Source organism: Labeo rohita, chromosome 4 (assembly GCF_022985175.1).
Source record: "Labeo rohita strain BAU-BD-2019 chromosome 4, IGBB_LRoh.1.0, whole genome shotgun sequence".
Classification (NCBI taxonomy): Eukaryota; Metazoa; Chordata; class Actinopteri; order Cypriniformes; family Cyprinidae; genus Labeo; species Labeo rohita.
This window is the reverse complement of record NC_066872.1, coordinates 26,864,970-26,890,059: the sequence shown is the minus strand read 5'-3', so window position 1 is coordinate 26,890,059 and position 25,090 is coordinate 26,864,970. Positions and strand designations below refer to the sequence as shown.

Genomic DNA, 25,090 nt, shown 5'->3' with positions numbered 1-25,090 from the left:
GCTGCTCACTGTGCAGGCACAGCCAGACTCAGAGGTCTGGAATATCTGTTTTGTGACTTGTAGAGAGAGAGAGAAAGACAGAGAGAGAGAGAGAGAGAGAGAGAGAGAGGAGGGGAAAGAAAAGAGGAGGGGGGCTCAAGAGGAGAGGAGTGTAATAGGAAACTAGTCCACCCTTCTCTCTCTCTCTCTCTCTCTCGTTACCTCTCTCAATCTTCTCAACCTCTCTCTTCCCTGTCCCGCAGTCAGGCCGGTTGGAATAACACCTCTCTTCACTCTCGCTGGGGAAGTCCACGCAACACTGTATTTCTACACTACGTCTGGGACTACGGCACTCACCCACTCTCGGCACAGTGAGGACAGTACGGCTGGGAAGCCTCAGAAGGTGAGTCCCGTTAGGGGCAGATGGGCTCCTGTGTGGACCGAACGGGACAGATTTAGGGGAGGGGGGTCTACTTCAGGCTCAGGCTAACAGGTGCAGACGCCCACCAGAGACAGGAAATCATAAGACCTCATGCTTCTGCCACTGAGAGAAGAGTCTATATTAAAAAAAGATAGTTATTTTAGAAATAGACACTCATGTATTGTTATTTCTGATCTTTATTTTTGATTCAAATAATTTTAGTACCTGATAATATGCCAGAAATGCTTATCAGAAGTTAAAATAGCTTAATTCCAGTTTAGTTTTAAGTTATTAAAATGTACTATTTTTTTTTCTTACACAACTGACATTTGCTTAATAGATTTTGCTTAATTTTAGGGAAATTCTACTTTTAAAAAAAGTGCATTTTTGCATTCAAACCACATGTAATAGACCTTTTTTTTTAAACAAAATCTGATTTCATATTCAGAATTTCTTCCTAATTTACTTTATTATCAGGTATTGTGAAAAAGAGCTATTGTGTAGTTGTCTCAATTTGATCAGTGGTATGTATTTTATGCATCCTGAGTGATTTTTTTACTGGTAGAGACATTGGGGAATGTGTGCTGTGTGTCTCACAGACAGGACAGCAGTGAGTGTGAATGAGTCTAGGGAGTTTGAGACTTAAGACAGTGATGTTATTATTTTATAAGTGTGTCCTAAAGATAGTATCTGGGATTTGGTCCAATATAAAATGCAGTTGAATAGGGACTTTTATTGTCGTCACATTGTGGTAGTATGTGCATGACTAGCACTGTGTGTGTGTGTGTGTGAGAGAGCTGGTGAATGACAGGGTGTGGTATGCTGGCGGGCATCTCTCCGAAAAAGTGCCAAAAAAACAAAAAACAAAATGCACTTTCAGAATACATTTTCTTTGCATAATGTTAGGGCCTCACTTGACATATTTAACTAAAATGACTACTTGCAATTAAAATATGATGCTTTCTATTTTGAATCTCTAACTTCAGCACAATACTTCTCCAGTACCTCTCAGTTTGTGCTACAGATCACATTGCAAAATGCAAAATCACAAGTTATTGTCAATAGTGTAGCAACGTATGAAGCACAGCTTCACAATGCATGCAAACCAAACAGCTTTCTGTTGGTAAACGCAGCAAATTTGTGTGACTGACTTGAACCTGTTGCGAAATCTGCACTGGACAATCTGTTGCCCTCAGTCAGAACTCAAGATAGCATAATTTCCTATTGACAATACTGGATTTTGCATTCGCAAAAAATTCGCTGAACAAAGGTCAGTTTATGAAATTAACAAGCAAAATCTCACTGACTTATATTAAAGTAGAAACCAAAAACGAAGACCAAGAACACCTTATCATCATGTCACTTTCACACAGGTAAGCAGTGTTGAAAATCTAGCAATGTTCATACTGTATAATGCAGTTTCCATAGCATTGTTTTAGAACATCACAAAAGACACTTAATTTCCTTCCGTCTGTTTAACCTATTTTAGATGAGCTGGTTGAAGTCGGCTGTTAAATTTCTAGTGAGCAATGATTGGTTTTGACTGACACTTTCATAAGGAGCAAGATGGAAAACTCATTACGCAGATAGCCATGACAAACACAAGACGATAAGCTTGAAGATAAACCGCTCGTAATAGGTTTCCAGGCTGCTGTGCGCAGAGCCGAAGCCGTATGAATGCGCATTATGACAGCTTTGATAGACGTTCGAGTTTCTCAGATGACACCGTTGAGCTAGCTTGGATCGTGTTGTGGTTAAAAGTCAGTCAGAAATCACCTCATGACACAATTCATTAGGAATCTGGAAATGTCAGTGAAACTGCTTTAAAACAAGTGATGTCATAGACTTAACATTTCCTTTAAATGTGAGGTGCTGTTCTAAAGTTTAATAGGACTATTTGTCATAATACAATAAAGAAAAAAAAAATCTAAGTCTTATTTATTAATTTAGTAGCAATGACCAGTCCAAAATCTTGAAAATATTAACAACAAATAATAGTTCATTACAACATACCACTGTTTATTTATTTATTATTTTATCAATTTATTTGATATAATTTTTTTAAAGCAGTAAGCCCCAAGAAGCCGTGGTTTACAGTGAATTTATAACAGCTAAGTGGTGCTGTTAGCTGTAAAACCTCCTTAGCTGTTATAAATTCACTGTAAACCACAGCTTCACGGGGGTTATTGCTTTTATAAAACGGTTATTTCATATACATAGTAAGGTTTCAAAAGACAAAACAGAGCAAATAAAGTGTAAAAACATCATTCTTCCGACAAACAATATAGTTCCTTAGAAACAGTTGTGGTTGCGACAAAGTGGTTGCTGAGCAACACACAAACAAACAAAAGCGTATGTTTATAGAGTAATTTACAACGGCTTAGAACGCGGCTTAACCAATCAGAATCAAGGACCGGAACTATCCGTTTTATAAATAGCATTTTAATATAGTTAATTTACTAGTTCTCAATTAACTAGGTGATTTTTTTGTTTTCATTTTCTTGTTTTAAAGGGGACATTACATGCAAAATTCACTTTTACATGGTGTTTGCATATAAATGTGACTTAGCGGTGTGTGGACACAACCACCCTACAATGATAAAAATCCAATCACTTCTTTTTTAACATTCAAAAAACCTAAACACTCTCAATTATTAAGTCGTTTTGATTTTCTAAGGGTATGATGTCATATTGCACAAGCCACGCCCACAAATGTTGACAGACTTTCTCGTATTAGCATATTCCCGCCCTCAGCAGTTGTACTCAAATAACCAAATAAACACACACACACAAAAAAAAAGAAAAACAAAGGAGAGAGGCGGGGTGAGCAGATCTCATTTAAAGAGACATGCACCGTAATGGGTCGCTATGAACAGAGCTGTTTTTGACAAGGTAAAAAGGGTGTTGTTTTACACAACCAGGAGCTTTAATCAAAATATGTTGCAGACATTTCAAAGACCCTAAAGAATCATACCAATTTGTGAAAAATGGGCATCCGATGTCCTCTTTAACTAAAGACTCAATAAATGAGAAAGATGATTTCCATACATGTAATACTAAAGTGCTCCAAGGCCATACAGTGGTTAACCGTTTCATAATAGCAAGCAGCTATTAGTTGAATCAGCAGCATTTTAGAAAGCCGTATTAAACATTGTTAGCTTTATATTAAGGTCCTGAGGGAACTTGGTCATTAGACACATAATTAATGAGGGATTATATCTCATTTAAGGGTTGTGATCTTAAGCTTAAACATCAGCTCATGCTCAGTGTCAGACCATGATAGATCTATGATGGCCCATGATGACTTTAGCAGCTGCATATATGTCTGGCAGGTCTTGACCAGCACTAGAAAGCCATTACTGTCCAGAGAGCAGTAGCCTCCACCCAGCTTAAGAGCTTCTCTCCTATATATGCTGCCAAAAACATTTCAGATCACTGCAGTTTATCATATGCTCAAACAAACACATGCACATGTATACACATACGTACCCTTGTAAATATGCACTGACTCATACAAAACAACAGTGAAACTTTTTTCTTCTCCCCATCGCAAACACTGAGGCACTCTCACTTATAAACATGTTCTATACAAGTGTACAAACACATGTGGTTGTGTTGTACATTATGATTTTATAGTAGTGTGGCGGTATGCCTGTACTAAGAGGGGGTGATAAAGTTACCATCAAATAACAAAAATAAAAAACAGTAAGCTTTTTAATGCTTTTTAAAGAAGTCTCTTCTGCTCACCAAGCCTGCATTTATTTGATCCAAAGTACAGCAAAAACTGTAAAATTCTGAAATATTTTTACTATTTAAAATAACTGTTTTCTATTTTAATATATTTTAAAATGTTATTTATTTCTGTGATTTCAAAACTGAATTTTTAGCATCATTACCCCAGTCACATCTTTCAGAAATCATTCTAATATTTTGATTTGCTGCTCAAAAACATTTATTAGTGTTATTATTATGTTGAAAACAGCCAAGTTGATTTTTCTTAGGTTTCTTTGATGAATATAAAGTTCAGAAGAACAGCATTTATCTGAAAAAGAAATCTTTTGCAACATTATAAATGTCTTTATCATCACTTTTGATCAATTTAAAGCATTCTTGCTAAATAAAAGTATTAATTTCTACAGTTTCTTCCCATTTAGCTTTGATCACACGAATAAATTACATTTTTAAATATATTAGCATAGAAAGCAGTTATTTTAAGCAAAAATATTTCACAATATTACTGCTTTTGCTGTATTTTGGATCAAATAAATGCAGGCTTGGTGAGCAATAGAGACATTAAAAATCTTAATGTTCAAAAACTTTTGACTGGTAGTGTATATGACAAACTTTTAATTTTTTTGAGTAAACTTTCCCTTTGAACGAAAAGAAACAAAACTTTTGATATGACACGACTTCTAAAACTGTGGTGCTCGTGGCGTAAGATGCTGAAAAACCAACTAAACATGTTAAAAAAACATCCATATAATAGACGATTCCATACAAAACAACTTAAAAACTAAATTTGAACTTTGCAAACATCACCTTAAGTGATATTTTCCTGCATTCATGCATTATTGCTCACTGTGAACACACCCCTGTGCTCATACCTCAGTGAATCAGACATGCACTGTAGATGTCTTGTACAAAGCCCCTATCAATCTTTCACATGATTCATGTATAAGACATGAGCATTGAGACTGTGCTATTCTTACTCTGTTCTTTGTCCTTCTGCACTCTCTCCTACAAAACAAACATATTATTAATATATAATTACAAAGCGCATGTATTCTTATTTTCCGAGAGTGTCCAGGTCGGAGAAGGCTGTCTGTTCTCCCTGGAGCATGAAGCAGGAGTTCTTCCACAGGAAATCAAACTTTTCCCCATGTATTATTGAACTTTTGTTGTCCCATAATAGAACGAGAGAAGAGGAGAGAAGCATAGGGGATTTTCCTTTCATTATTTTGTTAGATATAAAAGCATCACTTTCTTTGAGCTCCCCCTAAACTGACATTCCTTTTACACTGTACAAGTCTTTCTTGTGTAGAGGTAAAATATTGACTCTGGCTGGACAGAAGCCATTGTTTATACAGTACTGGCTGATATCATGACTGAGTGCATCAACGTCATGACACTTTCTCAGCACTAATTACACATACAGGAGGCCTTTAAAGGACACCCTTTTATGCAAAATCCACTTTTACATGGCGTTTGGACATACATGTGTCTTGGCAGTGTGTGAACACAACCATCCTACAATAAGAATTCAGCCATTCCTTATTTTTGAATCCCCATTAAACCAAATCAACCTCATTAGGAATGCAGTTTTGATTTTCTAAGCAGTGTGACATCACATTGTTTAGGCCCCGCCCACGGCTCCTGACTGACAGGCCTGTATTGCCATAGTTTCTACACTACCTAAATACGTTTATGTCTGCGCAAATCATTTTACTCCAAACTGCTTTGTGAATGTCATGTCCTTATAGTGGTTAGCTAACGTTTCAACCGTATTTGTGTTCGTACGTTAGAGTATTTTAAATAATCAGAACCAATCCTGCCTGCGCTATCGAGTCGATCACACAGCTCGGTCCACTGAGCCACGCCGATGACAGGTCAAAGTCAGTTTTGTCCCACTTTTGGTGTGTTTGTCTTCCCATGAATGTTGTTTCTACCGACTGTTTATTGCTGTAGGTATGCAAAGTAAAAACGTATAAGCTACGCCCACTTCTGAAGACAGGGCGGGAATTTGCAGCTCATTTGAATTTAAAGTTATGCACACCAAAACGGCTCTTTTTTTTAGACACGCCTCAAAAATTACATTTTCCACATGTTATAATAATGATCTGTTAGGTATTCTATGCTGACGCATTCTAAGGACACCCAAGACCAATATTACATCTCGTAAAAAGGGGCATAATAGATGCCCTTTAAGGAAAAAGCTTTCATGGATTGCAAAGTGTAAGTGTTATGACATAAGCATTGAAATATGTGTTTTAACTGGCTGTTGCTGATACACTGTTGATTTAGCACTATATCAAAACCATTTTTGCACACAGAAAGTGGCTAATGTCTCCAAGGCAAAAAATGTTGAACTTTTAAAGGAATGTTGTGGGTTCAGTGAAAGTTGAGCTTTATCAAAATCTGCAGCATGATGTCAATTACAACACATTTCAAGTTGATCCTTCGTTTGTAGAAATGCATGTGCTGTAATGCATTTATAATGGAAGTCTATGTTGCATGACATTAAAGTTAAATGAAGCTTGCATTTTTGTTGAAGTGGGTTTTATAATTTTCTTCATACAAAAATATGCGTTGTACAAATAGACCTTTTTACAGATACTTTCAGTCAATAGAACTTACCAACCTAGTTCTTGTGATTTGCTGGTTAAGTCAGTTCTATTTCTATTTATATGATTAAGATAAAAGGGAGAAAAAAAAAAAAACTGGTGTAACTGCACATGTAGGCTTAGTAGTTTTATATTAACGTGTTAAGTCATGTGACTGAAGTTTCTTATGCTCATCAGGGCTACATTTATTTGACCAAAAAAATACAGAAAAAAATTGTAATTTAGTGAAATATTATTGCAATTTAAAATAACAGTTTTCTATTTGAATATACTTTAAAAAATAATTTATTCCTGTGAATCATTACGCCTGTCTTCAGTGTCACATGATCTTTCAGAAATCATCTGAATATGTTGATTTATTATCAATGTTGGAAACAGTCGTGCTGCTTAATATTTTTTTCAGGATTCTTTGATAAATAAAAAATTAAAATGTTAAAGAAATTAATACTTTTATTCAGCAAGGATTTGTTAAAAGGATAAAAAGTGATAGTAAAGACTCATATTTTTTTAGAAAAGATTTCTATTTTGAATAAACATGTTCTATTTAACTTTAGTTTCAACACTGATAATAAATCAGCATATTAGAATGATTTCTGAAGGACCATGTGACACTGTAGACTGAAGTAACAGCTGATGAAAATTCAGCGCTGCTTCACAGAAATAAATTAGATTTTAAAGTATATTAAAACAGGAAACCAATATTAGAAATTGCAATAATATTTCACAATATTACTGTTTTTTCTGTATTTTTGATCAAATAAGTACAGCCTTGATGAGCATAAGAGACATTAAAAAACATTAAAAATCTTACTGATTCCAAACTTTTACATTTGAATCAATGTGAATGTTAGTGTTTATCTAGGTGTTAAGCCTTTCCCCATACAATTGCATTGTAAAATAATTATTGTAAATGCTGTATATTAAGTTTTTTTTTTTTTTTTAACAAAACAATGAACATGTAAAAATCATTACATGTTGTACAGTTTTTTTTTTTTATTATTATTATTATTATTCCCTTGTTTTAACTTGTACTTAACTCTTTAACTGTCACAGTACCCTCTGTGGGACGCCTAAGTTTACGTCACCATATTACAAATAAATCCTATTCTAATCATGACAAACTATATATCGTTGGGAAGGTCTAAGACTCCTAAATAGATATTTTACCACTCTTTTGTGTTACAAATTATGTAGAAAAAGTAATAGATGTCACAAAAAGACTTTCTTTGTTGCCTTTTTCCCTATCACACAATAGAAATATTAGGAAATTATATATCAACTGAAAACTTAAAATCTCATAAAAATTCATCGTTTGAAAACCATTTTAAAATCAGACATTGCATTACCATGGAAATTGTACATCAAAATCATATTACAAAATGTTTTTGTCCATGAATTATAAAAAATTAACTTTGGAAAGTGCATTTTCATGTCTATGTTCAAGATAGAGACTGACAGTTAAAGGGTTAAAAAGCAAAATCTTGTACTAAAAATACATTATTTTGAAAACTAATCTTAATATCTTTTGTAATGTTGCTTCTCAAGAAAATGTATCTTCAAGAATTATTAGATATCTAACATTTAAATATATTTAAAGTATATTTTAATATTTTTACTTAATAATTTAACTAAAAAACAGCATAAATACTTCTTAATATTGAGATTTTAAGTCTAAATGTAATCTACCACTCTCAAAGCGCGTATGTTCTTTGCTCTCCATGTACTTTATAAATTCTAAAGTCTTTGAAATGTGTTTTCCCCTCAGTACAACTCTTTTGACCTTAACAGTTCCTTCACCTTGTCTTTCTAGGTGGGCTGGTCTGGGTGTCTCTCCTCAGCAGTCATGGGGAGGTCAGGAACCCTCCGGGTTTGGCCGTTTGGGACGAGCATGCAGTTGTTACTTCCCCTCGTCCTCTGTGTCACCTGCATCCATGGTGTTTTTCCACCACAGCCACGGGTCTTCCTGTCATTTCAAGGTAAGAATGGTTAATGTCAGACGTGAAACAAGGCATTTCCTTTTAGATGGCAGCTACTTTGATTACAAGAACCCTTACAGATGACATCATGTCCTCTTTAAGTGAGGTCACCGGAGTGCTCTAAAATAGGGGTCTATTTGTCCTTCATTATGTCCCCATACCACTGTCATGAGGTCTGAATGTGCAACTTTGGCTTTGACAATATGTTCAACATTGCTAAGACTCTAAGGATTGGCTGAAATAAAGCTTTTAGTATATTAAATTAAGGTTCACTGTTTATTGATTCACAATCATTCACATAACTTTTAAACCTTGTTTTAACAATGTGGACATTTTCTGAAAGACTTTTTGGATTAGTTCCTTTGTAGTAAAGTTGCATATAATTTGGGACACAGTCGCACCCTTTCATCTGATTAAACTAAAGTGTAGTCAGGAAAGTAGTAAATACTTTTTAGGCACACAGTAAACTGTTATTACAAATATGACATTAGATTATGATAAATTGTGGAAAATATTTTCCAGATCATTTTGTTTACGAGTCACGCCAGACTTGGACAATCCCGATTTAGCATTTTAATTCCAGTGTTAATTTCAATGCGTCACATTTGCTGATAGTTTAATGGTCGGCAGTAATAAGCTTGCTTTGATCCTAAGTGCTGAACATCATAGTGACATTTAATACTTGTTTTTTATTGTTGTTAATATATCCACAGGATGACATAAAGCTTATATTATGTGCTGGAAACATTATCTCCGGGTGCTAACTCAAGAACAATGTTTCCATGATCATTCTAATGGAAATGGCTGAGCTAGTCTCATATCAGATGTCAAGGGTGATCTTTCCTCTTATCTGCTGCAGCAAACATTTAATATAGTTGAGTAAGGGAATAGGTGGTGTGTCAGTGCGAAGTGAATTTAGACTGTCATGGTGTAGGATACCAGCTGTTCTGCTTTTTGGGAAATCACGTTCAACTTTTAGATTCCAAAACAGATTTTGTTGGTGTAAAATGGCCAGGTGGACAATATACACAGGTATACTAAACAAGTTCTATCAACTCTCAGAAGATTTTAGCATTGTAATGGATATGACAATGTTAATGTATTTGGTCTTGGCGGAATAGATCTGCTACGCTGCTGAACTGCTGCTGCTATTGCTGTTGTAGTAGATTATAAAACAAATACAGGAAATTCTACTGCCAATACAAAGGCAGATACAGTGTTTTGAGTATTTAAGACATACTGCTGCTGCACAAATAGCATATATAATAACCTATAATAATAGCAGATCTATACAGGTGGAGCTGGGGAAGTGGAGGGTGCTGCAAAGTGTTCTAGTAAATGCTAACCAGCCATTTAAATGTAAAGCAACAAGCTCATTGGCTGCATATGTAATATGAACCAATCAGCTTGTGACAAGTCGTTTAACGCTTTGAATATCATCAGTTTGCATTAACAACTCGTTAGCCAGTGCCATCTAGAGTTTCATGACTGAAATTGACATTTAGCTTACACTGTAAAAAACAATTTGTTGCGTCAACTTAAAATAATTTGTAACCTGGCTGCCTTAAAATTTTAAATTCACTCAACTCAAAAAAAGTTTATTCAACTTGAAATGTTAAATGATACTAAGTGACAACTTAGATATTTGAGTTGAATCAACTTAAAATTTTAAGGCAGCTGGGTTACTTACCCATCTGGTAAGTTTAGCAAACACACATATCTAAGTTGTTACTTAGTACAACTTAACATTTCATGTTGGCTAAACTTATTTTAGTTGACTGAACTTAAAATATTAAGGCAGCAGGGTAACAAATTATTTTTAGCTGACTCAACAAATTGTGTTTTTTATTTTTTACAGTGTAGGTGTTTCCACATGAAAGTTAAATGAGAAATCTAAATATCTAGCTTAAAATATACATGCAAAGTTGTTCAAACGTTCATCTGAAAGGAAAAAAAAAACAATGTTCTACAAAAAAGGTTAGACTAAACAACAATGTACCAAAGTTACTTTCGTATAAAAGTTTCTTTTAATTTAGAAACCAACTTTTTTTATCATAGAAAAATATGTACTAAACCTGTTGGTATAATTTACATTTTTAATGCATTTTTTTCTTTTCTTTTTTTCTTTATAATGGATCTGGACTAAATATTGAGTATCTTGTCACTGACTCAAATATTATTATTTTGCTTTGTTCTTCAAGGATTAACTCATTTCCAAAATAAAAATGTCCTGACAGTCTACTCACCCCCGTGTCATGTGTTCATGCTCATGTCGAAAAGAAATTAAAATTTTTGAAGAAAAAATTCCAGGATTTTTCTCCATATAGTGGATTTCAACTGGAATCAATGAGTTAAAGGTCCAAATTGCAGTTTCAATGCAGCTTCAAAGGGACCTACACGATCCTCTTGCACAAGCTCCGTGGTTCGTTCTGTGTACTTTGGTTCAAAATGGTAGGGTATAGGGTGAAAAACTTGATATTCATTTTCTCCTTCAACTTCGAAATCATCCATCATTATTCTACCTTTTTTTGTAAAGGGCATTTGACTTTCTTTTCTCACATTCACTTTGTAAACACTGGGTCGGTACTTCTTTACTAGGTGATGTAATGCGTGAGATTGACATAGTGCAAAATGAGCATTTGTGGTTAAAAAGTATATAAATTGTAATAGTTTTTTTTAGAAAATGGCTGATTGTTTCACTAGATTCATGTAGAATCCTTTGAAGCTGTACTGAAACAGCAGTTTGGACCTTCAACCCATTGATCTCCATAGAAGTCCACTATATGGAGAAAAATCCTGGAATGTTTTCCTCAAAAACCTTAATTTCTTTTCGACTGAAGAAAGAAGGACATGAACTTCTTGAATTTTACAAAGTGGTGAGTAAATCAGGAAATTTTAATTCTGAAAGTGAACTAAACCTTTTAGTATCTGACATTGTCTGGTTTTGTCAGTGGACATTTGTTTCTTGTTCTTACCATCACGCACTGTTTTTATTTGCTTTCCAGCTCTCTTATTATTTTCAATCCATGTTTTTGGCCTAATTTGTCATTTCACTCCTTCTCCTCGTCTTTCCAGCACATTCCCTAGTGTAGTCATCCATCTACGTCTTTTGTGCTGAAAAGAAGCAGCGGGACGCTTTGGTAATAGTGTCAGAGTGGATCGTGCCATGGAAAATCTCCGCTCAGACTCAAAGCATTCTGGAACGGTTTTGTGGCTTTCCGAAGAATGCCACGTAACACGCTCTGTTTGACATTAATAAGAACATCCCAAACAGCCGACTGTCACTGTGCTCAAAACAAATTAAAGCCAGATTAGTTAGTACTAGTCAAAACAGCTTCATCTTAGACTATGCATCTTCACCAGTTTTCTGAAAGCGCAGGTGTGGATTTGTAAAAAGTCAGATGTGCTTGTATTTTGGAGAGCGTTTCACAGTAAATGAACAGTGTAATGTATAGCCTGGGAATGTATCAACAGAAACAATTTATGAGGTCCCAGTTTGTCATCTGCATGATTTAGATGTCCCTTTAGTCCTTCAGAACTTCTGGATCATTTTCATCTTTCTGTGAGTTTTCCAAAAAGACAGATGTACAGGTTAAAAAACGTGAATATTATAGCAAACAGGGTTTGAATATGTCAGCTGGATTGGACTAGGAACACTCCAGATGTCCTGGGATGTTTGAGGAGCTGAAGTAAAGTCACGTCTGAAAGCATCTTTATGGAGAGAGCTGGGAGCTTTGGGTGTCTCTCAGCGTCCATGATGAGACAGCAGGAAGACAAAAAAACCAGTGAAGAAAAATCTCAACAGAATGGAAGCTAATTGAACAAATTAAGAAAAAAAAAGCTTTCCATTTGACTGAAAACCGTGTGCATTCCTACAGGATGTTCTGTAAAGCTCGTCTTTGCCAACAACAGTAATCAGTGACAGAGGAACTTAGCAAAGGGTCAGTTACTCTATGTGATTTGAACCAAACTAACACCTTGTGAAAAAATAAACCTGGGCAATGAAGGCGCCAGAATATTTTAACTGTTTGCCGGTCAGTCTGGCGTGAGCTCTTTTAAAACTCAAGTCTTAGGGTATCTTTGCCTAAGGCAACACGTTGAGAGCTTGTGTCGTGTCGAGAGGAAAGTTTCTGTCTCTGAAATTCTTCCTGTCACTGCCTAATAATCTATTCACCCAATGCAACGACCTGGCAAAAGAAACTCAGAAACCATAATGAAGCTGAACCATGTGGTTCCGATGAATAATAATAAACAACTGTATTATACAACAATAAATAATACCTTAATAATACCTTAATAATGCATGATGATAAATCTCCCCTGAGCAATCAGGAAATTATCCAAAAGAACTGCCCCAGTCATACTTAAATAAATAAATAAATAAATAAAATATTACCATCATGTACGTATATATTTATATACATTTTCTGGTAATGAAAATAAGGCATTTTTAAATGGTAATTTTTTTAAAGTAATAATTTAGCAGTAAAAATTTTGTTTAATAATAGAAATAATGTCAAAATTCACCAAAAAAACAAATAATAATAATAATAATAAATTCATTTAAGCAATTTTTTTTGCCTTTTGCTTTTCAGGTGAAATATAATGAGGAAAAAAAATCTCCAAAGAACAATGCATTAATGTTTGGGAGGGGACAGCCAGACATTTGCCAATTTCATGAAGTCAGATTTCATGATTAATAATGCATTTACTTCAATTAGGACACAATCGCAAACAGTTGGGTGTTAACTTGGCTGATCCCCTTTGTAAGGATAAAGTGTTTATCAGCTCTGACCCGAATCCACCCAATTTAAAATTTGGTTTAAGCCACATATGTGAACTTGAGCCAGGTAACACAAGGCAACACCCTTTACAAACAAAGGAGATTGTACATACTTTAATTGATACCCATGTTGATCTGTTCATGGGCAGGCTGTTGTGGTTTTCAGTTAGCCTTGAGATATGGTTTTCAGCATCCACATTTGGCCTTTCGCAGCTTTTTCACATAAGTCCCAACATGAGTAGTTTGACCTTTACATTGTTTTACTAGCTGTGTCAAACTCTGTTTATATCACAGTTCTGTTCTTTGTTATTTATAAACTGATATTTAACTGTGTATCAACTAAAGCAAGTAATGCATATCATAATATAATCTGTGCACTTCAAAAAAGCTGGGTGTTTTCATGTTGTGATGGCAAGACATCTAAGACAAAGTAATGCCAGTTTGCGTGCATGCACGAAATTTCTGTTTCCACAATAACATGCAGCACCCATTTTTGTCCTCGGATTGTTATAGTCGTATGCAATTATACAGTATTAAACCTCTTTTATCCTCCAGCAGGCCACAACACAGCATTTAAGAGTTTATGTTTGCCATATACTAGCAATGATGCCATAATTTGAGACTGTTAAGCCTTCAAAAATTTATGAAAATACACACAAGAACTTTGAAAAAAGCCTCATCTGATTTTTATCTTAATTATAGTCCCTTTACTGCATAAAATCAAGACTAACGCTGGCTTTGTTTAAACCCAGTCATGGCTAGGGTAAAACATTCTCTGAATTTTCTACCCCAGATATCACTTTGAGGATTAAACAATGTTGACCTCAGCCAACATCGCATTCATCGGCTATAAGGTAACGTCTTAGGAATAAATCACTTCTGAGCTGTGGCTGAAGCCCAGAAGTGTGATGTTGAACAATCCATTCAAAGTTTGACTTTGGTTGGACTGTAGGTTGGATTGTAGTGTGTGTCTCTGTTCTGATACATATGATATCTCACACCAAGATGCTAAAAATAAAATCATTTTTGTTTTACATATTCAGAAGAAAATGTGAGGGCTGTTCTTAGTGGTTATAAGCTCATTGAGAGGGTCTTGCAATGTTTTCTGGGTGGTTACTAAGGTGTTGCTAGGTGTTTTTTTAGGGTGCTTACTCTGCCATTTGTATGTGTTTTCTGTTTGAGTTTTTTAAAGGCCCAAGTAAAAAAAAAGAAACAAAAGAAACAAAACAAAACAAAACAAAACAACAACAAAAACACAAAAGAAGTCAAAACAAATATAAAAAAAACAACATAAACCAAACAAAACAAAAAAGAAAACCAAACCAAAACAAGCAAACAAACAAACAAAACAAAAACACAAAACAAGCACAAAACACAAAAAAGAAAAGAAAACAAAACAAAACAAAACAAAAAAAAAACACTGAACAAAAAAGAAAAGAGAAAAAGGGAAAAAAAACCCCACACCAAATAAAAACACAAAACAAGCACAAAACACAAAACAAAACACCAGCCCAAACAAAAACACTGAACAAAAAAGAAAACAAAAATAAAACAAAAAATAAACCAAACAAAAACACAAAAGAAATCAAAATAAATATAAAAAACAAAACATAATCCAAACCAAACAAAAAATGTAAACACAAAAACAAAAAAACAAAACAAAACAAGCCCAAAACACAAAAAAGAAAACAAAACAAAAAAGAAAACAAAAAAACAACCCAATCAAAAACACTGAACAAAAAAGAAAAGGAAAAAAAAAACACACCAAATAAAAACACAAAACACCAACCCAAACAAAAACACTGAACAAAAACGAGAAAACAAAAACTAAACAAAAAACTAAACAAAAACACAAAAACAAATCAAAACAAAAACAAATCAAACAAAACATGAAAACACAAAAACAAAAAAGAAAACAAAATAAAAATAAAAAACAAACAAAAACACAAAAAAACAAACCAAACAAAAAAGTAACACAAAAGATGAAACAAAAAAGAAAATAAAATCAAAAAAAGAAAACAAAAACAACCCCAAAAAACTACATAACAACAAAAATAACAAAAATAAACCAAAACAAAAACTAAACAAAAACACAAAACAAAAATTAAACAAAAAAACAAACCAAACAAAAACACAAAATAAAAACAAACAAAAAGAAAAGAAAAAGAAACAAACAAGACAAAGACAAAACACAAAAAAATAAACAAAACAAAAAGAAAACAAACAAATCCCAAATAATAAATAAAATAAACAAAAAACAAAAAAAAACAAAAAAACAACCCAAAAAACAACCCAAAACAAGAAAGAAAACCAAACCAAAATAATAATAATAATAATAATAACACAAAACAAGAAAAGCACTTTTCAGAAAATCATAAGTCTAATCATCTGGAAAAATAATAATTAGGCAAGTTACTGTGCATGCATAAGTCTAGTACTGTACTAACAATCAATGCTGGGCGAAAGAACATCGGCTACAAGTTGCGTTTTGGTTGTGTCTGAGGTTAAGAGGTCATGTTTAGGTCAGGTTAGGGTTAGAATGAGGTCAAATAAACTATAAATGGAGTGTCAGCCTGTTTGAAGTTGAGATCTACAGACGAAGTTCTTTAGAGCAGTAAAACATACTATTTTGGCTAAGGATAATAGCTATGAACATCGAACACATGTGAAATATTAAGCAATGAACACAGACAGACACAGTGCAGAATGGTTGGGGAATTCCATTCTATACAAAACATGACTTGTCGAAGCTGTCAGCAGTGGCATATTAAGGCCAACAAATGTGTTTATCTGCAGGCTATGTCTAGGTTAACTGTACTGATCGAGTTAGAGCTTGGACCACAGTGCTCCAGGCAGACAATATCTGTCCTCTTTCTCGCCCCCATTTCACCTCTGTCCCTGCCTGAAGGTCTTTTGCTCACCTTTTTAACCTGATTAAATATTGCTGTTTACTCTGTTTGCCTGCAGATACCTTGATCAATCCATGTCTGTCAATACTGAAAACAGCAGGTCATAATGGTGGAGTTAGCATGCATGTTCTGCCCCTATTGATTCATGCTAATGTATTCGAGGGTCGTTCCATGTTTTCATCCTCTAAGACTTTCTAAACCTTTTACGCTATCTGTTTACTTAGACTGTGCAAGTATATGGCTTTGAAAGAATGTTTAATGCCAAGTATGGTTTATGGTTTGAAGATTCCAGCTTTTCCAGCTGAGTGGCCAAAATTCTAAATTGTACAAGGAAAGGGTTGGTTAAAAAGAAAAAGAAAGGAAACATTGGCGTAATGGAATAGACAGGTCCTTCCTGTGTTCTTTTATATACAAATGTGAATTTCATTTTCAAAATAAGACTTAATTTATTCTACATGTTTGTGTTAACTTGGATGCCTCCAAATCGCAGTACTTTCTTTGTTTGTTTTTTGGCTTTTATAACCAATATATATAAAGCTTTAAACTACAGCGTAGCTGAGTTTAGTTCCATAGAATGAATATCATGAATAAATCCAAAATTATATTTAACCACAAAAAAAGCTTTTTTTTTTTTTTTTCTTAATTGTCATGAAAAAAACAAAAAAACCTTACAATGATTATGATTAGATTAGGATGTTTTCTGTTTGCAAAATCAAAACGACTACTAATTCTGCTAATAATAACAGTAATAATAATAATAATAATAATAATAATAGTAATAATCTCAGAATGTTTTGGGATTAAAAAAAAAAACACAAAAGAAAACCAAACCAAACACAAAACATAAAACAAAAACAAAAACAAAAAGAAAAATAAACAGAAACAAAACATAAAACAAAAGAAAACAAAAAACAAAAACACACCAAACAAAATAAGAAAAGAAAACCAAACCAAACCCAAAACCACTTATTTGTACAAATGTTCTTAAAAACATATGATCCTAAAAATGATCAGAACACAAAAAACAAAACAAAAAACAAAATACATAAAACAAAAGAAAACCAAAACAAAAACACAAAACCAAACAAAAATAAAAACAAACAAAAAAACACAACAAACACAACAAAAGAAAACCAAAAAAACAAACAAAAAAAAAAACAGAAACAAACCAAACAAAAACACAAAACAAACAAAACAAATCAAAACAAAAAAGAAAAAAAAAACAAACAAAGCTATTTTTTGTAAAATATTCGTAATTGTCATGAAAAAAATAAAAATAAAAATGGGTTTTGTTTTCTGTTTGCAAAAACAATACTACTACTACTACTAGTAATAATAATAATAATCTCAGAATGTTTTGGGGAGATATTTTGGAATAAAAAAAACAAAAACAAAAGAAAACAAAACCAAACAAAACAAATTAAACACAAAACAGAAGAAAACGCAACCAAACCAAAAACGAAAACCAAACAAAAACCAAACATGAACAAAACAAACAAAACTAAAACCAAAGTAAAACCAAAACAAAAAAAAAACAAAAACACAAAACAAAAACAAATCAAACCAAAGCAAAACCAAAAAAAACCCCAAAAAACAAACCAAACAAAAACAAAACAAATCTGTTTGTAAAATCAATAATAATAATAATAATCTAAGAAAACCAAACCAAACAAAAACACAAAACAAAAGAAACCCAAACGAAAATGACAATTTTTATAAGATTTACCAAAGTCTTTCTACTGTCACTGTTTTAGGCAAATCAACATGCAACACTCTGTGTGTGCATGTTTATGTATAAGCGAGGAGTGCCTCGTGTTAAGGTGAAAGGTCACGGGAGGCCCAGGGGGATCGGTGACAGGTGAAGATGTGGCCATGTGCTAATTGGGGCAAAGCAGCCATTAGCATGATGGGTAGGTTAACGTGTAAAGTTACAGCTCCTGTGGGGAAATACAGCACTGTAACCGAGTCCGATCTGACGCAGAGAGATATGGAGGATTTAAGACCGCTGATAAACTTCAATGCAGCCAAGAGAGCAACCCCATTTGAACTCTGTGCTAATATTATGCAATCAGTAGAAGAAATCTGACAGTAAATGTGAATTAAAGCCCAATCAATACTATTCGTGTTTAAACAGGAAGCACTTCTTTTCCTTGCAGACTTCCTAAATGATCTGCTTTGTCTGTGTTTTATGAGAATCTTGCTTAAACTAAAAATGATATAGTACATTTAAAGTTAATTACTATTATTATTAGTAGTAGTTGTATTAAATGATACATTTTTAAGGAAATTAATTTAGTTAGACGCTCAAAGTATCCCACAATAAAAGGCTGTATTATCAATTTTATGACACTTTCATGCACACTATGCTTATGCAAATTTGAACTCAAACATATAGGCCACTATCAAGCTTTTTTCCATCGTGTACAAGAGAATTATTGTAATAGCGTAGCAGAAAAAGCTCATCTCCGTCTGGCGACCCCAGAGGACAGATGTGTTGAAGGATTTAGGGGCAAAATAGCAGCCCAGCTAATGCAAATTGGTGCAGTCAGTTGCTAACAGTGCTGTCAGTGTGATATGCAATGTATGCAGGTCTCCTTCCCCTCTGCCAGTATTTATAAATGCTTATTGAATGAGAGTGCTAGTGTATTTGTGTGTGCGAGCGTGTATGTGAGCATTCTAGAGGCTGCAGGAATGTGGCTAATGTCATGAGGACAGACTGTCTGACGACTCTGTTGCAAGTTACGCTACAGTCTGGGTGGTCGAGATGCGTTGAGCGCATCCCAACCTGCTTCCTGGGTTCACCTGATCACCCTAAAATCAAAGTTTCTTACAGCGTCTGTAAAAAAAATATAAGAGAAAACTCAAGGTCATGACGGTTGGCATGCAGGAGTAGGAGTAGTTATTTTTAGTATAATTTATGTTATTATAGTAGTTATTAATATTTAGAATTAGCTTTTATTTTGATATTTTCCACTTTTATTTTAAATTTAAATTTTTAGTATTTTTATGTGCTTTTGTCATTTTTATTAGTTATATTATTAGTCATTTTTATTACTATTATTATTATTAGTAGTAATAATAATAATAATAATAATAATCTCAGAATGTTTTGTGGGGAAAGTTTGGGACAAAGACAAAAAACAAAAAACAAACAAACAAAAAAAAACAAACAAACACACACACACACACACACAAAACAAACAAACAAACAAATAAAAAAAAACACAAAACAAAAAAGAAACCCAAACCAAACAAAAACAAAAAACACAAAAGAAAACAAAAACAAACAAACAAACAAAATAAATGTAAAAAAGTAAATAAATAAAATCAAAAGAAATAAATAATCATTTTTTTTTTAATTAAGAAATTTTTCTTTTTTCTGTTTAGTATTTAGATTTAGTATTTTATTTTAGATTTAGATGTAATTTTCAAATTATTACAATTTTCTATCCAATTATATTTCAGCTTTAATTCAATTAATGAAGGTTATGCTTGTTTTGGTTTTTTTTTGAACATAGCAGTGATTTTTTTGACGTGATTGAGTTTGAATCTGCTCGTTCTTCTCACTTTTCACATCATATAACACATGGAATGGCACTTATTCTCAATAAAATGCAGAAAATAATTGAAAAGTGGAAAATAAAGTGCCTCAGGTGTTTATCGGTTAGGGGTAGGTGTACGGAGGGCTTTATTGTCCCAATAGTTCAGCATCCATTTAATAGTTTTAATAATCAATACGTTATTATTGCATACAATTTTTTTATATACTACATTACTGAGTTGCAGATATCTGCCACTTGCACCAAGTAGATTAAACTGCATCTAACTTATAATAGTGCAAAGAAAATACTGCCATTTTTACATAGTGTAAATAGAATCTATCACTATTTGCACTCAAGAAAATATGCTATTTTCACTTTTTTTACTGGTCCAAGTCTCTATGATTTGATGCCTACAGGGTTTTTAGTGCTTCATTATCAACCAGACAAAAATCCATAATATTTGCTGGTTATAAAACTAATAAAAAAGCTTTTTTTAATGTTCAAATACTACCTGATTACATGACGAAAACGTGCCTGTGGGAACTTTTTCGCAAGACGCAAAAGACGTACTAATATCACTGCATATCACTGCAGTTTCCAAACATAAACGAACACTAGAGGCGGTAAAACAGCAAGTACTTGTAATCGTTTTCTACTTAAGCAGATAGGTGTGAAAAACTTTAATGCTCATGACTATAACTATGGTACTTTAGCCAATATCTAGCAAGTATTTAGCAAGTACCAATCATTTTTAGACACTTACAGCATGATAGATAAATCCACTAAACTAGGGCCAAAGATATTGTGAGATTTAATGAGGATGACGTATGCTGTTGCCTGGACTCAGGCTTTGAATCTACGAGTATGTGTGAAATCACTTACACATCACATTATGTGAGTTTAACCATGCAGAACCAAACCAAAGAACCATGTTATTGTCTACACAGCGTCAGCTTTTGAAAGAGGTCTAAAGTCATGTCTTGAAGCCCCGAGGCACTCCATCTTCATGAAGAAGATGAGTTCTGGGTACTTGTTCCCTGAGCAACACTGGCACCAGTAGAGTTCTGAATGAATGGGACATTGCCTGTATATTTGCATACAGTTAATTTATGCACACCAGCTTTTAGCTTTTAGGCAATGAGGGGAAAGTTAACAAAAGCTACAGCTGTAATTGGAGCTTAAGCCGGTAAAGCAAAGTTAATGGAGCCTGGAAAACTTTGGCTTGAGTTTTGAATGGCAATTAGTATCTCTCAGCAGGTTCATGCAATTGATTGGTGTGGTTGTGTTATAGGCCTGAAATCCTTTGACGTTCTAATAATGAATTCGCTTATATGTGCAGATTTAGGTGAAAACAATTATTTTATTATAATTCACTGCACATGCATGCAAGGTTTTGGAATTCAACTGATAATTTAAAATGTTTAAATGGCACTAATATTGTACATATGATAAGACAAATAAATTCTATATTTATTTATAAAATAAAAATAGATTAAGGCAATCAAGGAATTTCATCTACCTGATCTAATGACAAAAACGTGTGGGAACTTTTTCGCAAAACGCAAAATACGTACCAATAAGTACATATCACTACAGTTTCGGTAAAACAGCGAGGACTTGTGATCGTTTCGTACAGAGTTATGATTACAGCTCCACATGTTTCACTTTTCGTGCATAACAAGCTTGCTTTTAGCTCAGCTGGCATGGAATTAGATTTAGGATGTGAAATCCTTGAGTACGAATCCCGTTGAAAACATGACTCAAGATGAGAGATCGAAAAAGAAGCTACGATGGCACGCTTGTGATTGTGTTTTTACGTCACATTTGCTTTTGCTCATACACTCTTAAAAATAAAGGTGCTTCACGATGCCATAGAAGAACTTTTTGTTCAAATGGTTCCATCAAGAACCTTTAACATCTGAAGAACATATTCTGTGTCTTGCGAAAAAGTACCAACAGCTGTGTTTTCGTCATGAGATCAGGTTGGTAATTACACAGATTACTCCAAATAATTGCACCTAACTTTGGTCAGAATTTGCTAATTTATGCAGAAACAACTCAGGTTGTACAAATCTGCCAGGTTGTATGGCTGCCACTTTGATTGATTCATCTTTGTTTTACTTTCAAATTACATGGAAAAGCTGAGCTCAGGTCTGAAATTAGTTGAAGTGATTGTAATCTGAAAGGCGGCTGATTTTTGGTTAAATATTGGCAGCCGAGACAGAAGCACAAGCAGCATTTCAGAGTTATACTGGTGACCAAAACCAGACATCTGGCATGATGACTTTAAAATCAATCCAGGTTCTCTTGTAAAAGAGCTCAGCTGATATGAATCTGTTTATGTGATCACTCCAATAGCAAGCTTGCTCCCTGTAAGTCTAACAGACTGACGGCATTCTGTAAGCCAGCTCTAATAGGGCTGTGACGGTGGCAGATTTTTTCCACCGCGGTGGTAATGGACCAACTATCGTCGATGGCGCGGTGTTGATATATTTATATATACACATTTTGAAACATAACAAACGTGCGTGTTTATTTCAGCCTACAAAACACTAAAGTACATATCAAAGAAATATACAGTTAAATAAGAAAGTAGCCAAAATAAGAACGGTAAATATTGGAGTGGAGCCCGATGCTGCGTCCGAAATCGGATACTTCCCTACTATATAGTATGCGAAAAACAGTATGCGAGGCGAGTAGTATGTCCGAATTCATAGTATTCGAAATTCAGTAGGCGAGAAGTACCCGGATGACCTACTGCTTCCGCCCGAATTCTGTAGTACGCATACCATGGACACTTTCCTATCCCATGAGGCTCCGGGAGAGGATGCGTTGTATTCGAAAAATGGCGGAAGGTGGAGACGCGGCTCATTTCAAGTGTAAGTACCTCAGGAAAAAACGTTGTTTATTGTGATTAAATTACACTTGTTTAACACAATCTAAATAAACGGATGACTTATTGAAAGTTTAAACATTGTAAATCGAAACGTTATTTGACAAATAATCTAGAAGCTGTCTACAAAGCTGTGATCTGCGAGCAGCTGACCAACGCCTTCTCTGAGCTGTCTGTCCAATCAACGTTAAAACGCCGAACATTGCCGGTGCTGGTGTTCGTGCAGTGGAGCAGTCTCTTTAAATTTCGCGCTGTTGTGACGACGCATGACACGTGACAACATCAATATGGCGGATGTAGTACGTCCGAATTCCATTCATACTACCCACATTCATACTATATAGAACGTACTTTTTAACGGTCGGGTAGTACGTTCATATTTAAATGTAGTACCTACTTAACCAGTATGCGATTTCGGACGCAGCACGAGTCTTTTCTCTTTCCCATTACACTGTTGCATCCATTAAAATAGCTGTTTTTAATAGGAACGTGTTTCGATTTCTTTTCGTTTCTTTATAAAGTTAATTTAGAAATATGTTTGAAACATTTTTTGTTTGTTAAATTAGGTTTTTGCTTTTTAAAGTAACGACCAAGCGGCCAGAGGCAGGCGGTGAGTTGATCACAGCCTATGTTTGATTTTGCCTTCTCAAATCATCGCGACTTGCCAAAAATAAAATCTTCAAGCATATTACAATGTTATTTTAAACGTTTAACATAGATAAATGCACGCCATTATGCGCATACAATCGTTTGTTGGAGAGTGGAAGCTAAATGCGCTTTGCAAGACATTGAGGCGCCAGCGCAATCACTTGCAAAAAAAATTAATTAATTAATTTAATTAAATATGCTGTAATCTTTGCTCATTAAGGTAAGCGTAATATATCATCCGGAACTGTAAAGCATCTAATTTTATTTGCGTGCACTCACAATATCAACAAAATGTTGTGCTTTTGTCAAAATGATGCCGTCAAAAAGATACGCTTTCTGATGTCTCGGTGTTGAACAGGAGCGCTGCACAAAAATGAAATGAAACTCTGCGAACACTTGCCTTACAGTTAGGATTCTAGATCTACAGAAATCTTTAAATTATTACTTTACTGCTTTAAAACTAAAACATTCAAATTGAAAACAAAAACTATTTATAATATCCGTAGAGATGCATTTCTCTCTAAAGGCGAGTCCAATGAGCAGATTGCAAGTCAGGATCGTCATCTTTGCGACACTGGCTCAGAAAACACTAGTTTATTAATAATTCATTCAAGTATCTCATTATTTCCCTCCGACACATTCATGGTAATTACTTTTCCCGGAGCTTTGCAAACTTTAGCCTATTGTGTGCGTATGAACGCGGATCTCTTTCAGCAGCGGCGAAGGCACTTGCGCTCGCTGCTGCTGCGGGGACACTAAACATGGCCACGGAAGAATAATTGTTGCAAAAACAATGTAGCTGCGTCCGAAATCGCATACTTCCCTACTATATAGTACGCGAAAAACAGTATGCGAGGCGAGTAGTATGTCCGAATTCATAGTATTCGAAATTCAGTAGGCGAGAAGTACCCGGATGACCTACTGCTTCCGCCCGAATTCTGTAGTACGCATATCATGGACACTTTCATATCCCATGAGGCTCCCGGAGAGGAGGCGTCATATTCGAAAAATGGCGGAACGTGAGAGACGTGGCTCATTTCAAGTGTAAAAAACGTTGTTTATTGTGATTAAATTACACTTGTTTAACACAATCTAAATAAACGGATGATATTGTAAATCGAAACGTTATTTGATAAATAATCTAGAAGCTGTGTACGAAGGCGTGATCTGCGAGCAGCTGACCGACGCCTTCTCTGAGCTGTCTGTCCAATCAACGTTAAAACGCCGAACATTGCCGGTGCTGGTGTTCGTGCAGTGGAGCAGTCTCTTTAAATTTTCGCGCTGTTGTGACGACGCATGACACGTGACAACATCAATATGGCGGATGTAGTACGTCCGAATTCCATTCATACTACCCACATTCATACTATATAGAACGTACTTTTTAACGGTCGGGTAGTACGTTCATATTTAAATGTAGTGCCTACTTAAGCAGTATGCGATTTCGGACGCAGCATGTATTTTATGCTTGTTATAGATTGTGTGACGTCATGTGCAGTACTGCCGGTGGCAACCGACCACCACGGTGGCAACCCTGATGAAAAAAACAGCATATGCTGGTAGGTATGTTTTGATGCTGGTTTAAGCTGGTCCTTTGA

At 34.6% G+C, this 25,090-nt stretch overlaps 1 protein-coding gene across 1 annotated transcript in view; it reads left to right on the top strand.

The window, feature by feature from the left end:
* Window positions 1-207: 207 nt before the first annotated feature.
* The window catches only part of sema3c (sema domain, immunoglobulin domain (Ig), short basic domain, secreted, (semaphorin) 3C), a 66,091-nt gene continuing 41,208 nt past the window's right edge, over window positions 208-25,090 (top strand). The window contains exons 1-2 of the mRNA XM_051107524.1: window positions 208-382; window positions 8,552-8,717. Coding sequence (XP_050963481.1) covers window positions 8,585-8,717 — 133 coding nt within the window. The 5' untranslated portion in view covers window positions 208-382; window positions 8,552-8,584. The remainder of the gene's footprint in view (window positions 383-8,551; window positions 8,718-25,090) is intronic.